We start from the raw sequence: 15692 nt of genomic DNA on the forward strand, positions 1-15692 counted from the left end.
CACTGGACACTTCTTCCTTCATGGCACATGCTATAAGAGGTCTTAAGATCCACAGGAGTGCTGGGCTCCATCGCAGATCATGATTATGTTATGCGATACGCACTCATGTCCCTCACACCAGCACTGGCTGAAAGGAAACACCAGGCCACTGGGTGCCCCTGCTCTGGGTGCCTGGCTGCTGTGCAGGTCTGAGGCTCCCTGAGGATTATTTCCCTCCTCTGCAGAGGAGCCTGCACAGACACAGCCATGCAAATTCACCAAGCTGAATCATGTGGCCTCTATGAATCCCTTGCAGGGTTGTCTCTGCTCCAAGCAGTAGGTGTCAGTGTGTATCCATCATAAAGGATGTGCAAGTGAAAAACATTAGGAATCCTGAAGAAAGTTGCTTTTTGTGGGGTTAGTTTTCTGTGTAGTAACAAGGTAGTGTAAAAAATAGTTTACCACGTTTAAAGGGAGGATAATTTGATCTGGGCTTGTGAAAGTGTGAAGGTGCTGAGAAAATAATGAAAGTGTGTCCTCTGTGTGATGGGACATCCCAGTAAGTAAGAGCACACCCCTTTTATTTTTAAACTCATTATTTTCACATTTTCTATGCCATCACAACCCTTCTCTTTGGTCAAAGTGTGTCAAATAAAGTAGTCGTCTTAAAATAGATCCCACATGAGTTTGCAGTATTGCATGTCACAGTGTGGAGAGTGGATAGCATTTAGACCATATAAATACGTATGAATAGGAACTTCATAGGTCATGGATTGAAGTAATATATTCGGGAGAACTTCAGGAGTTTCTCATCTGTTATGTCAAAGCCATTTAAACATCCTCAACTTTGCTGGAATAGCAAGATGGTGAAAAGTTTTTGCATCTATTGAGGCTTTCTTACTGTTGTGCTCGGCTTTTAAAAACCTGAAAACAGGAACCAAACCCACCTTTGCTTCCTGAATAAAGCAGATGGACTGTAAATACATCTCAGCAACAAGTGTCTTTAGTACCAGATTGCAAGAATAGTTTATGAGTTAGGCCATTAAGCATTGTCAGGAATTCATTTACTTCATAAATGAAAACCCAGTCTGGGAAAATACTGTGGCAGTATGTCAGTTTGCTAGTTTACTCTGTTTCATGTTTTTTTCTTTGCTCTTTTTACCTGGATGCTAAGATATTTTGCTCAGTAGTGGCTTGAATGAAAGAAATTAGGAGGAGGCGCTTCGATATCCAGCTCAGTTATTTGTCTGCTCTCACAAGATGCCCAATGCAGACCAAACAAGGTGCAGGCATTGCATGAGGTAATTCTCACTCTAGTGCACATCTTTTAAATTTACAGAGTACTAGTTAGGGGGGCAGGTGAGATATAATGGTGATGGAAAATACCACCTTCTCATCTTTGAGGCTGAAACAGAAGAAAGGAGGTCATGCAGTAAGAGTTTACCTTATGTGTGAAGTAAGGCATTATCCAGAGCTGATGGAGCACCTCTGAAAGTGAACAAAAGACTTGGGTAAACAAGTTAGACAAAACTGGGAAGTGCTAGAGGTCAGACTTCCCAAAAGGAAAAGCATGAGGGTCATAAGAAACAAGTTCAAAAGTTCATCGCACTTAATACAGTTATGTGCCTTGATGCAGGTTTTCTGGCTGGCTTTCTGGAAGTCCCTCAGCACTGGGAAAATGTCCTGCTGCCTTCTGTCACCCAAGGAGACAATTTCTAATTTCTATCAAAAGTCAGTATTTCTCAGCATGCTCTGCAACAGCAGCTGCATAGTCTAATAAAGATAATCTAGCTGTGGAGATAATTGACCGTACGTATCAGTGAAATGGAGCAGATGTGAGGAGAAAATAATTAACTGAAGCAGAATATGAGTTCCCATTGTCCGGATGATGTACTGAGCAAGGCAGCTGCCTGCACAGGCGGGCATGCCAAGAGGGCTCTTCTAGGCATGGCTTGCCCTGCCTGCTCTGCATAAATCCAACAGCAGAGCAACTTCTGCCACCCAAGAAGTTTGGGAAACCCCACAGGATACACCCTGCCTGCCTGGTTGCTTTTCTGGCTTCTGAAATCCTCACAAGGCGGTGTCTTTGCCTGGGTTTGCCAGTGTGCTCGTGCACTTCCTGTTCTGTCCCACAGCAGGCTCAAATCCTAAAACCACTGTGTAACTATCTCCCCTCCACCATTTGTTTTGGATGTGAACTTCCTTGGTATAAGAAAGGTTGGTGGAGAGAAAGTAAAGTAATTTAGCAATGCATTCAAATAAAGCTTCAAAATGAAATAGCCAGAAAAGTTACCAGCTGTGGAATTAAAGGGAAGTTAGTGTATCTAGAAAAACTCTGATTTAAAATCTGTCTTATTGAGAGGGGGGCTGATAAAGAGCACTAAGTTTTCACAGAGCTAAGGGTAAACTTGGATTCAGTACAGTAAAATCGGAATGTCAGAGCTTCATTTTGTAGTCATCCACTCAGCTGGCATGTAATGTATATGTACTTCCTTGTTAGTTGTCAGTAGTTTGAAAATCACCATGTTACTGTCTTTCTTACAGAATCTGTATTGTCTGAATAGGGCCTTTCTAGATACAGTAAATTAATTGTTACACGTCATTACAAATTACTCGGGTTAATGTACTTAAAACTGAATTGCTGTTAGTAAAGCACACAGTTTGTGAATTAGACAACTACAAAATGTGCTGGGGTGTTAGAAAAATTTTTATTGGTTGATAAAGCTACATCCTACGGATGCTTTTAAAAAGCTAAAATCCAAACAATCCCTTCTTTCTCTGCACTATCACTTTACTGGCATGAAAACAGGGAAGTGTGATATGAAAGACAACCCCACTCAGTTAGGCGTGCATGTAAATATTACAAAAAGGTGATACAGTATTAACCTACTCCCATGGGTGTAGGAGTTGTAGCAAGCACATGAATTGTATCTCATGATGTGGGTTAGCCTACCACACTAGCACCTTACTTGCTAATACGTCTGCCATGGGAGACCAGGTCTTAAAAAATAGTTTTGGGCTGGGAAGAGGCCACATAGTTCCTGTAAGCAAACTGGAAAGCAAGCAGAGTGCTTGAAATGTGCACTTCAAGTTCCAAAGCCATCCTGTAGTTAACAGTCAAGATGTTAGATGTGGGAAGAGAGTGATCTTGCCAATGTTGTTTCCTGTATGCAGATACTTTATCTGTAATAATAGGTACAGTAATAGTTATTTGTATGTCTTCATGAAATTACCTGAATGACACAACTGCTCAGGTCCTGTGCAGGTAATGTGGGACATAATGGCAAGTCTGTGACTGCTTTCCTGGTGTGCCACCATTCCAGTGGCCTGTGCTGTGACTGGAGAGTAGCACTGAGTGAAGCTGGGACTGGCAAGGATGCGTGTGTGGTTAAATCCCAGGTGAACACACTGGCTCAGCCTGAAGCACACTGCGAGTATAATTTGCAGCTGGGTGTTGTAGAGTTTGTAACTCACTGCACTGGAGTCGCACTGGTTCGTTGGTTTTGTTAAATTAGCTGTAGTGGCCCCTCATTTACCCTTCTCATACTCTGTTGCCTGCCTTCTGCCCGAGTGACGCTCAAACCCAGTAAGGCCACAGAGTGGTTATCTGAGGGTGCTGCAGCTTCTTACATAGCTCTAGCCCCATACAGTGAAGTGCAAAGTATTCGAGGGAGACAGAGAGGAAACCTTTGGGTAGTGAAGGCAAATCAGCTGTTGATGGTTCTGCAAGGAAACTATTTAAGATAAACTGGTAAAGACTGAAAGTGATGAATGGCTGTTTTGGCAGGAAGCATGTCTTGCATCCAGCCTGTACCCTGACCACATTTTACTGAGATTTATCTGCCAGTTGTACTCTGCTGATACAGGGATAATTTGAAAGGAAACCCCTAGGCCTGTAGCTTATTTAACTTAAGGCAGGTTGCAGGAGGGATGAATAGGCAGTGTCACCTTATCTGCAAGGCTGAGTCAGCTGAGTCAGTAGCTGAAAAAGGGGCAGGATGGGACTCAGCTTGGCAGAGGGAAGAAAGCAGTGACACCTGTGCCAGGTCAGCTTGTTCAGAAGGGCTTTGAACAGCAAGCGATAACACCTACATTTGTGTCAGCTCTTCCTGAGCCTGATAACAGACTGAGGTAAAAGGGAGAGGAGAGTGCATCGATTTTATTTTTTTTAAATGTGAAGCAAAGAATATGAGTATGTTCTCTGAGCATATTCAAAGAGAGAATAGTTAAACAGAGAGAGCAGTTAAATATTAAGTGTATACATTTTCAAGTCAGCTTCAAAAGGCGAAGACTTTTGTGCTGAGGCTAAAACATCAGCAGCAGAAAGCCCAGAAGAAAACAAAAAATCTGTAACATGTTGAGGTTGAAATACTTGCTGTTAGACTTTTGCCTATGCATGAAAATGACGGGGAAATTAATTGTTGAGGATATTGACTTGTCAAAATGTGCCACGTCACAGTGGGAGTGAAAATTCCTTAAGGAGAAAACCTGTGGCATGTGTATGCAGTTGTTGTTCAGACAGCTTAGACCTTTAAATCTCAGCACAGCAAAGAGCAAGAGGTTTTAAGACCTTATTTTGATAATAAAATCTAACTTTTTTCTCTTTTTTCTTTTATACAGTGCTCACGTATCACAAGTCAGTAGCAATGTTCCTGCTACAGGAGAGTAAGTGTCTTTTACAATTTTGTAGCTATCTTTCTTGGAGCTTTTTAAAGTATTACTGGTTAATCTTTGATTTCTCTTAAAGAGTTTTTCTTACATAAACAAAAAGCTGGCAGTGTTTCCCAAAGCAATTCATCTGCAATGAAAATAAATCACTTCCTTCTGAAAACTTCTCAGGCCCTTAGTTCTTTGCTCTCTGTGCCTGTGATGTTTTGCTTAGGCAGAATTTGCATATTTCGAGAAGCTCTTTGCACTGCATCATCCTCTTGCTCTTGTTTGCTCCCTGTTGCATCCCAGCAGAGGACGTGACTTGACCCTACTGCTGTAACTGGGAGGAGCAGAGCTAAAATGGGTTGGCTTTGCTGGAGCTGGAAATTCCCAGTGGCTGATGGGTTTGCAGAACTGATCTTTGTCAATAATGAAATACAGACATACTTGCCTAGTTAAACCATCTGGGGTTTTGCAGTTGCTCAGGTCTTCTGACTTTTCCAGGAACTGCAGTCTCAGCAGGCTTTCAAGTATAGCAACTTAGCACAGCTTTTGTAAAGGAGAAGCCAGCCCAAGCACAGGTTCCCATACTGTAGCTACTCAGTTGAAAATTAACCAGCAAATCCTGAAATAACATTTTAATTATGGAAAAAACAGTAGAAGCTATACGTGGACTTTGGACGTGCACGTTTGAAAAACAAGTCTGCTTAAAGCATTGCAAGAAACAGAGACAGGATGGGGGTGTATACAAAAATGTGTTACCATGTAATCTCTTTGAAAAAAAAAATTTCGTTTTTTCATAAAAGCTTCCTCTGATGAAGGAAGGAAGGGAATGTTGTAAGAGAATGGCAGTACCAAAATGAAGATTTGGTTGTGTTGAAAGTCCAAGTAGCCGCACATCTTTAACCAATGCAACTGCAGGGGCTCCTTTGTGGTGGCTTGTGTGGAAGCCCTTTCACTGCCAGTGGGTGTGAGGGTGGTCTCACAGCAGTATCGGGGTGGCTGTGGATACACAAGAATGTGGCCCAAGAATGTGTGAAAACAGCATGAACTCCGAACAAAACCCATGCTTGGTCGCAGTGCATGTTAGGAGTTTGTAGTGAGCTACTGTTTGCATATTGTCATCCCTCTGTGAGACAGCAGTGAATCATCTTCTTGCAGGTGATCCCTTGCCTTACTGAGCTTGTGTTGCGCAACAGACTTGACCAATGTCAACATGGCTGGGTATCAAATGCAGTTTTGTCAGAGCAGGGACTTTTAAGTGGAGGATGAAAGTTAGGCACTAATGTCTGTAGCTGCAGTAAGTAAAATTAGCTGTTTTACTGAAATTTCAGACATCCCTAGAAATAAAAAGAGCAGTATTAATTGGGAAGGCTTAGCTATTCTGAGGGAATTGAACCAGAGGGTATCTGAAGATTCTGGCTTTGCTCTTTGCCTGTGTCATAGCGCTAGAACATTTTGTGCTGCTTTGCCATCCTAAGAAAATATAACCCACAGATACCCTTGTTTTATTTATTGTTGCAGAGAGGGAGCTCCACAAAGTTTTTGAGCTCAATTGACCTTATTTTTCGGCTTGACAGGTATTTAGAGAAGACAATCCGCTCAGCCGTGGAGCAGCATCTCTTTGATGTTCATGGCTCAGGCGGCCAGAGTTCAGAGGACTCTGAATCGGGGACATCTTCAGCCTCTTCTAATGTGTCTGCCAGGCAGAGGAGGCGACACCACAAAGAGCAGGAGGAAGCCCGGAGAAACAGAGACATGTATGAGCCTGATTTCTTTGTTTTGGAAAGTATATTTTAAGTCTACCCCAGTCATGTCTTCTATCAAGGCAATGCCACATTCTGTTATGGAAGGCACTGACCTTTTGCCTCGAGTTGGAAGTGCAGAGCAGACTGCAGTGCCTGTGCAGAGCTCCATTGCATCAGTTAGAGCTGGGAGATACAGAGTTTACTAGAGATCATGGACTGGGGCAAAGCATGATAAGAATCTAGGGGGGTTATACCCCCTAGTCAAGTTTTTAATTACAGTATTTGGAATTGGTTACTTACCGTATTTGTTGCATTAGTGGAAATTCCCAAGCAGTTGGCTGCACTGCCTGTAACTTTTTTTAGATAAAAACATTGGGCTCAGCTGCTTTTCTGAATTCAGAATGTCTTCAAAAATGAGATTAAGTTCCTCTTTTTGTGTGTGGAGGCACAGCTTGTGTTTGGGTTTAGTGAAGAGACTTGGGATTTTGTCTGAAATTAGAAAAATCTTCCTTTTGATTAATCAGAATCTAAGATTTTTTTTTTAATCCACCCTATTATGCAAAATTTAAACATGATTTAGTGGTGAGTTTCATTAAATGTCTGTCAAAGAGTAAAGATAATGCCTATTTTTCCATTCATACTCCTTCAGTTGTGACATATATTGTGTGGTACAACTGTGTTACCACCACAACCTTAACAAACTAGTTACACAAGGCATAGCTGTATTTGAGAAACTATAACTACAGACTTCGCTCTAATCAGTGCTTACCCATCTGTCTACCTGTAACGCAGCACTAGTTCTTGTAAAGAATGTCTATGCCTCACTGTAGTATTGGATTGCTAGGATTTGAAGTTGGTTCCAAAACAAACATCTAGTCTCCTGTTGTTGTTCCTGGGCGCTCAATTCCCCAAATTCTGTTGGATCTGTACCTTCCTGTATGAAGCTACTTTAATACAGGTGCATAGCCATTGATAACTTGTGTTAATATTGCAGCCATGGTATTTCCCAAAATGTGTCAATGCTACTGTTGTACAAAAAAATCTATAGTTACCAAAAAAAAAAAAAAAAAGGTGCCATTTTCATAGTGAATCAAAATACACTGTAAAGGTGGCCTGGGAAATTGGTACTTGCAAGTCACCAAAGTATCTGGCAGCAGCTCTAAAGCAGTTTTTCTTGTTAAGTAGCCCTGCTGACTGGCTTCTCAGGTAAGTAGGTCAGAGACTGGCTAGTGTACGTGTTTGGAAGCATATAGTACTGCAGGGCTTTTCTTCAACCTTGTGTTACAGAGTGGCCTCTAGATACGATTGACACAGTTATACAGGCTCAGTCCAGAAAGCTGGAGCCAAGGATTTAAAGCACATTGAAAGTTTTGAATGCTGGCTATGGTCCAAATTGTTTTCCCTGGTTCCCTTAGGTCAGATTGCTGGGATTTCTCTGGGTAAATTATTGAAATTGAGGATTCCTTTCAAAATGTCTTTGTGTTGTTTTTTTGATTGTCAGTGACTTCATCTCCTTGCCTTGTGATGGATCACAAGAGGATTTGTAATGTCACAAAATGGGACTACAGGCAGGAAGTGTGTTTATCACATAATCACATAGGTGAACTCCCAGGCTTTGAAGATTACATGGTCTACAGGCTCTGTATGTGTAATTGGTCTGCTGAGGGGTTTGTAAAAACTTCCAGTAAGGCAAATCTTAGAAGTTTAGTTAGAGATTTATCATACCTCTTTATATCTCTTTTCCACCAACAAAAGAGATCTCTGATGTAGAAAGTCACTGGAACCTTCTAGTTTTGTTTTTGTTCTGAATACTTGCCATGCTGACACTGTCCAGATATTGCAGAGTAACTGGTTTCTTATCACACCAGTCAAGTCTAGATGAATTCTCCTGCTCTTCATGGAAGCAGGCTTTGGAGTTTCACAGCACTGTGTAAGACAGCCATACAGAGTTAGCAAATGTTCCAGTTTCAGTGTCAAGTGTAAGCAAGCTGCCTTTAGCCTCTGGCTAAATGAGGTGCCTTGTGTTTCTCCTGTTCCCATAGTGTTGTGATGTGTATGTGCATCTTCACTATTGGACATAGTAAAGGGAAGACTACTAAACAAGTGGTATATGAAAAGCTGCCTGCTGAAGGATCCAACAGGGCAAGATAAGCCATATGCCAGGCTTTTGGTAAACATGCACAAACCCTGCAAGCCCAGAGAGTCCGAGTGCATCACGTGATGACTTAGGGCTGGCTGTCCCATTCGCTTCCCAACATAGCAAAACAGTCCTCTGTCCTGGCAGTCATGTTGCCATTGCAGAGATACATTCCCTTTTATGTTTAGTGTAATTCCCAAATGGAAATCAAGCATTTGGCTAAAGCACCACAGTCCTGCTCTTGCATTTGAGAGTTGTGAGTAAGAGGGCCAATTATGCGGTGTCATGCACCAAAGGAGATCCTCGGACCGCAGCTGTGAATCACTTTTCTAAATTAAAAGCACGTGTCTCAAAGGAAAATATGCTTCATACTCTCTGTAAAAATGCCACAGGCAGCCAGGGACTAGTCCAGCTTCCATGTGAAGGCTTCTGTGTGTTGGGTTTAGTGGGAAGTGAATCAAATCCCAAATACTGATCCTCACAACTTTCTCACCTGAGGTGTATACACTTGGTTTTTGCTCCTCAGTGGGATTTAGCGTTACACAGTGTGTGTTTTTGGCTGCATTGGGAAGAACCAGAGATACTGGTTTCATAGGGGATAGATGCTGTTGCTGGAACTGCCCCAGTCAGCATGATGTAGTTCTCTATTGCTACCATAAATGTAGCAAGAGAATGTTTTAAACAACCTCTTGTTGTAATGTCCCTTTTCTTTTTAGGGAAGTTGTCAACAAAGAAAACATTCCCTCTGGATTCAGCAGTCTTGAAGATTGTATTCTAGCTGCTCAAGATGTAGAAAAATTACAAGACACCGGCTCTGGATACCTTAGTGAAAGGAATAAATCAAAACGGCAGAAATCCAGCACTAAGCTTTCAGAGCTTAATGACAACCAGGACAGTCCTGTGGTAAGCCGGCATGCTGTACTATTTGATGCCTGTTACTAGGATGGTAAAAACTCTTATTTCAGTGCACATCTGGTTCCTTTAGGTAGACTTTTTTGCCTGCAGTACAGGCTTAAGTGCCTATTTTGGACCATGGGAAACACTGGATCCCACGCTTGTAACCCTTGTGATGAGGCAACTGAGAAGTCATATTTCTGCTACAATCCTCTTAGTCCATGTATAGTCATTTTCTCTTTCTGCAACCTTTTGCTTTTTCTTTTGAGTTCAGTGAAGCATTTTGGAAAGCATAAAAGGAAATATGTCTTTTTCCCAGTCTTTCAGAAGCCTTGCGAGGAGTTTGGAACTTAGATGTAGGTTCTCATGTTCAGGTCAAGTTTATTTTTATATTCCTGCTAAGTTCTGAAACTAGATTTCAAGTGTCTGCTTGACAATGAGGTGGCAAAGGTGTTTTATGTCTTTGCCCTAAAGCCTGTGTTTTATTGTGGTGTTTGCAATTTGGAAAGCACTTTGAAGTGTGTTGGTCCAAAAGGTGATCCCTCTATCCACCTTTTACTGAGGAGATGAATGACTTTGTTGTAACGTTGTAAAAATCTGGAATACTGTAGAACTTTCCCAGCATATTCTTGTGTGACCTTCACAGTAGAAGACAGTTTGTCAAGTTCTACCATCTGTAGAATAAAACTGGTGCACCCTCCTTCCCTCTCAGCCACAGCAAACACTGACTGGAGTGTCAGCAGCTGAGAAACCACGCTTTGCTTCAGTGCAAGGTCTGCATGCAGTGGCAGGAGTGCTGTGCCTGCCCCAACCATGCATTGCATGGTTAACAGGAGCAGCATGAGCTGTGTGAAAACAACAGTCCTGAGCTATAGGGCATTTCCTGGTGCTTGATTAAGTTTTAGAGCCTGCTGAAAGCAAGTTCTCAATGTGATATTGTGTTTGGGCTCATTTTGTTTAGATCACAAAATTGCAACAATCTGATGTTCTTACCCTGTGCAGAGATTCTAGAGAGAGGTGGATTTGCTTTTCTTTATGATAAAAAGAGGGCAAGATGCCAAAAATTGTACTCTGTGCTTAATTTATTAAATTTAGTGCTCAGTATCCATAATCTTCTCATGTGATACTTCATGAAAGCAGAGTGAGATAGACACATTCACACTTCTGTCTTTGCTTGTAGCAATGTACTTTAAGATAAGCAAAGGTCTAGTGCTTATGATCTTTTCAGTACCTTTTCTTTGTGCCTGTGGAGTGTAAAGCAGTTTCAATGTAAATGAAAATTTTTCTCAGTATTTAGGAAAGGAATTAATGACAGAAGTGTCCACTTTGGCTGTGGACCTGAAAAACATTCATGAAGTCTTCAAACATGCCCAGAAAGAAATGTCCTCAAACTTAGCTGTGTCCACTGGACTTTACCCTGCCCCTCATTTTTGGATATCTTGAAGAGCAAAGGCTGAAATGAATATAAAATGAACTAATCTTAAAAGCACTTTGACCAAGATGACCATCAGTGTGGTTCTTGCTTGCTCTGCTATAGGGAATGTCACAGTGGAATCATCAACTGCAAGTACAGTTATGAAATGTCTTGCAGAGAGCATGGTACTATTGTTTTGGAAGAGCAGAAGCTGCTTTTTAAGTTTTAATGAGTATGCTTATTACATACTTGCATTTCAGAGATTGCCAGAAGGATGTGTGGTGGTTTAGCTTTCTTTTGGCTACACCTTTACACATCAAATAATAACCCCAATTAGGCTACCTACTTGGAGTATAACGCAACATGCGCCATAGCATTTACTAATAGGCCTTTGTCATGTAAACAAGTTTGTAATGTTGTCTCTCCTTAAACACCCTTTTCTGAGCATTCCTTTTTTTTCAAAGCCTGAGAGAGTATGTAGGAGAGTGTGTGGAAGCTTTCCTCTTAGCTGTCTGATTGCATCTGGCTCAAAAGCACAAGTCAGCAGTGGAAAAACTGTCAGTTTCACTTAGACTCCCGGGCAAACCAAGCACAAAGCATTAAAAGCTTGTAACTGCATTTCAGTGACATGGTAGCCAGGTACCAATAGGACTTGAAGAATCAAATTAGGCAAGGCTGGGATGACTGACCTGTGTTACCTTATGGGGCTGGAGGTGGAGCAGGTGAGAGAGGGCTGTGACCGCCCCAAGAAGTCTGTGCACGTAGTTTCCAGGGCAGGAACCACTCTTCCTCCTATTTGAGAGAGACTTGCCCAAAACCCAGAGTTGAAAGCCTCCTGGGCATGTGCTTGAAGTGGTTGCATGGCTTGTCCTCACAGTACTCAACAGTGTTAATGTTCTTAATGGTAGTCAAGACAAATCTCAGAAGAAGTGGTCATAACCAGTTGGATTTCTTGCCCTGCATTCATATTGGCCCAGTATTACATCTTTGCGGTCTCTTTGCGTTCTTATGCCTCCTTAAGAAGAAACTAAGGAAGGGTTTGTCTGAGAAGTGGAGTGTTCTCTAACATGAACTAAGGAGTTCTGCTGAGAGGTTGATGTAGATTTTGCTACCTGCTCTTACAGGAGTTGCATAGACCAAAGAATTACTCCCAAGCTTAGGCTGTCTGTCAGTCTGTAAAATGGGAGCTGGCGGGATACTGTGCGGCAGTATTCTGTTTTGACATTTTGAGGTTGTCTGATGAAAGAGACGAAGCAGTGAGCAGTTGGGTTTTCTTGCAGTTTATGGGCAATAAAGTGTGGGGTTTGTTTTGTGCAGCGGGCAGTAGTGTGAGTGTTATCTTTCTCGTAGAAGTCCTGTTGGATATTTCTGTATTTGATCTGTTTAATGGCCTGCAGCTTGAATCTGTTTCTCATATATATCTTACTGCTTTAATATTTACTGTATTGCAGAGTATGGAAAGCTTTAGCTCATCCAAGCCTATAGACAGAACAGGACCTGATGACATGGAAATTTTATCTGAAGAAAGGTGATTTTAATTTTATTTTTTATATATATATGTTTTCCTTTCCCTGTGGTTGTAGTACAGCCTGAGAGATCTTCCACCACAGGCTGTGGGGGTGACAGTTATGCCACAGAACAGATTGCCCACCACGTTAACTTCCAAGCAGAGCTTCATGGAGGCACTGTGTGTGTTGTGTGGGCTTTGCCCTGCAGCACATGCCACCAAGGCTCTTTTCCCAGCCTGACAGGAATGTCACTGAAGGTGCTGATGGTGCAGACTTGAAAAGAAATCAGCTGTGGAGCACCTGAACCAGCATGCTCCACACAGGACCTCAGGGCCTGTCTTACCTGGCTTCTGGATTGGGAATCCAGCCTTTTCCCTTGTGCTTCACTCTTCTGCAAGAGCTGTACAGCCTCACTCTGCTCACCTGAGATGACAATTTCTCTCAACAGTTACATTTGTCGGGAGAATTAAGGGCACTGGAATTAAATGACATTATTGTTCTCAAATAGCTCCTGAGAGGAAGCAAAAAAATGCATAGTTTAGCAGCTTGAAGTGCTGCAGCCCTGAGTGTCCCTTCATTTACTGTGTGTGAATTACTGAGTGTGCAAGAATGTAAAAACCTTTGTGTGCAGAAGTCCTGCTTGTTTTTGTTACAAGACAAGTCTGGTTTTGTGTTTGTAATACATTGGTTTGTTCTTGGTTTTTCTTTATAGCAAAGAAAGTGAAAACGATGAGGTTTTTTTCAGGCATTCTCAGGTTGGTATTTTTTTTGTTGTTGTTTTTTTGTGTTTCAGTTTTGTGGTCTCTAAAAGCATTTTATTAAGTAGAGACAAGTAGTTATGCATATAGTTCTGTTTTCACAAGAGAAATGGAGTTAGCATGTACATTTTCCTGTCCCTCAACTCTGCTTTTTATTTACATAGTTTAGGGAGCCTCTTAGCCATTGGGGAGTCTTGTAGTGTCTGCTTCAGTCCCTTTGATCCCTCCTTGCCAAAAAGGGAAGGATCGCTGAAGTCAGCGCTGTGGTTTAAGTGATGTGAAGTTCCCTTATTAATAATGGCAGACAGGGCATCTGACTGCTTATCTGCCAGGGTGGTAAGATTAGCTTGTCTCTCTTGATTTCTCTAAAATCTTTTGGTCTTTTATTTATCATTTCCCAATGCAGCCTGTTGCTTTTGAACGTAAGTGTCTGTAATCCATTTCAGGATCACCTCCTGCTTCTTTCTAAGAGTTGATGGCTGGGGTGGATGTCAGGGGCGGGGAGATGTGACATTGATGGCAGCAATTTTTCCCCCAGCTTTCTGTTTCTCTTACACACACACACACACACACACACAAACTTCCTGCACTGGCTTTATGGTGTTTTTTCATCTGACTGTTAAACAAATCAAAGATTGGGGTTGGGTTAGGTTGAGGCCACTGCAGTCACTGGCTCATTTGGGTTTGCTTAAAACACCTCTAGACAGCCAAGCATTTAAAATACTGGGGAGGATTATGTGAGGTACCTCTCCCTCATTGTGCATCCATTTTAAATGCGCACAGTAAAGCAGCTGTAGACACTGTCTGCTTTCTCTGGCTGTTTGGAGTTGACTGAAGGCTGGTAATACTTTTAAATTAGACTCTTCTTGTGTTTCTTTTAAAAACAAAAGCCACTATACATTTATTGCCTTTGAAAGACTGCAGTTCTGGTAGGAATTATTTCCACCTAGCAGGAAAGGTAAAAGGTTGCTAGCAACTGAGCTCTGACCAGCTGTGAGGTAGCTGGCGAAGTTTGTGGGACCCTGAAATATGTAGCCCCTGCAAAGGGTGTTGAGGGCTGCCTTTGATCATTGCTCTGACTGGGCTTACCCAGATCTCCTACTTTGCTCCCAGAGGGTCAGTAATCCCTTGCACTTGCTCGTGAGCTGTTGTATTTTCCGGAGTCTAGATTTTGCAACGCCTTATTCCTCACATACCCACTTGCACATGGAAAAGCTGCTGTTGCTGCCATGCCACACAATACTCCTATTAAGCTTTTAAATTAGCCTGATGGAGATACATTTGAATATGAAATCATAATTTTAAAATAAACTTTGCTTTAGGAAAAGTTTTAAAGTGTAAAATTTTAGCTGCAGGAGAGGATCTTAACCCAGAGGTTGTGTTATATAGGAATTACAAGGTCAAGAAAATGTTACATTCCTGCAGAGTTGTTTTACATTCCTTGCCCCTTATTCCTTACATTTTGCTTAGGGCAGCTTAAAGACATATGTTTCATAACAAACAACTCATTCAGGTTGAAGAAGGGACAGGGATTTTCTTATTCTTTTCTCTTTCTCACCCTATCTCCAGTCTGAAGATATTAGGAAAAGTATTCAAAATTTGCCATAGCTACCAGTTGTGCTGACTTGGGTCTTCATGAGGCTGTAAAAATACCTTGAAACAGAAGCCCCAAATGAATTTTCAGTGGTTTTGTAACCTTCATAATCTGCCCTTGGAAGTAGCTAAGCTCCAGGGTGAAAACCAGAGGTTTCTAGTACCCCAGTTTTGATAAGAGACAAGTATTTAAGATTCATACCAACATGGCAGCAAGTGTAGAGGGGTGTTGGCATGGCTCAGGTAGGAGGAAGGCAGCAGAATGGCTGTGTTCTTGAATCAGGTTGTATTCCTTAAATGTGCTTAAGGATGCTTCCTGCTTGTGGCTGTAATGGAAGATCAGATGTAGGGGAAGCAAGCCTTTAATATAGAGATGATTGGAATCCACAGGTAATTGAATAGAATACAACTTCCTGATCAGAATTTAAAAGTCTTTCTGTTGCCATTTATTTCTTGCTGTTTGAGCTGCTCTTTATGCTGAATCTCCATTGGAGCAGGGAGAATGAATGCAGCTGACTTATCCCCAGGCTACTTAGATCTGTAGTTACTGGTTCCTGCACAGCATAGCTGCAGAAGCAGCTTCTAAAAAGCAGAATTCAAGCAGCTGCTTTGCAGATCTTTTTTTGTGGTCATTTATGTAATATCTGCAGTGAGCTATGACTGCCAGCTGTTACCAACATCATCGACATGTTGCCCCTTTGGTTTGTAAGAAATTGTGGCGCATCCATATCTAAAGCACAATGTTTCTCCCTTACTTGATTCTTTTCCTAGAGGGTGGCAGCTGGTGGCGTCAGGAAATCAAAAAGGAAAATAAGTGATGGGAATACTGAATTATCTACCCCTATGGGTTTGGAGTATTAATGCAAAGGAAGTTAAACATCTGCTTTCTTGAGTCTCCTGGGTTTGTACCACTGTTGTTCTTCAGAACACCTAATGATTTATTCATTGTATTAGAGCCTACATCAGTGAGCAAAGAAAGGAGAGTAACTGGCTGCAGGCAGAGCACAGGCC

At 41.9% G+C, this 15692-nt stretch overlaps 1 protein-coding gene across 6 annotated transcripts in view; it reads left to right on the plus strand.

The window, feature by feature from the left end:
- FAM13A (family with sequence similarity 13 member A) overlaps window positions 1-15692 on the plus strand; it is a 131661-nt gene that overhangs the window by 85646 nt on the left and 30323 nt on the right. For 4 of the 6 annotated variants that reach the window (XM_032109717.1, XM_032109718.1, XM_032109719.1 and 1 more), the window contains 5 exons: window positions 4600-4644; window positions 6210-6389; window positions 9231-9417; window positions 12274-12350; window positions 13043-13085. In XM_032109717.1, the coding sequence (XP_031965608.1) occupies window positions 4600-4644; window positions 6210-6389; window positions 9231-9417; window positions 12274-12350; window positions 13043-13085 (532 nt within the window). The remainder of the gene's footprint in view (window positions 1-4599; window positions 4645-6209; window positions 6390-9230; window positions 9418-12273; window positions 12351-13042; window positions 13086-15692) is intronic. The other 2 variants (XM_032109722.1, XM_032109721.1) reach the window with 2 other exon arrangements.

The sequence above is a fragment of the Corvus moneduloides genome, chromosome 5 (genome assembly GCF_009650955.1).
Source record: "Corvus moneduloides isolate bCorMon1 chromosome 5, bCorMon1.pri, whole genome shotgun sequence".
NCBI lineage: Eukaryota > Metazoa > Chordata > Aves > Passeriformes > Corvidae > Corvus > Corvus moneduloides.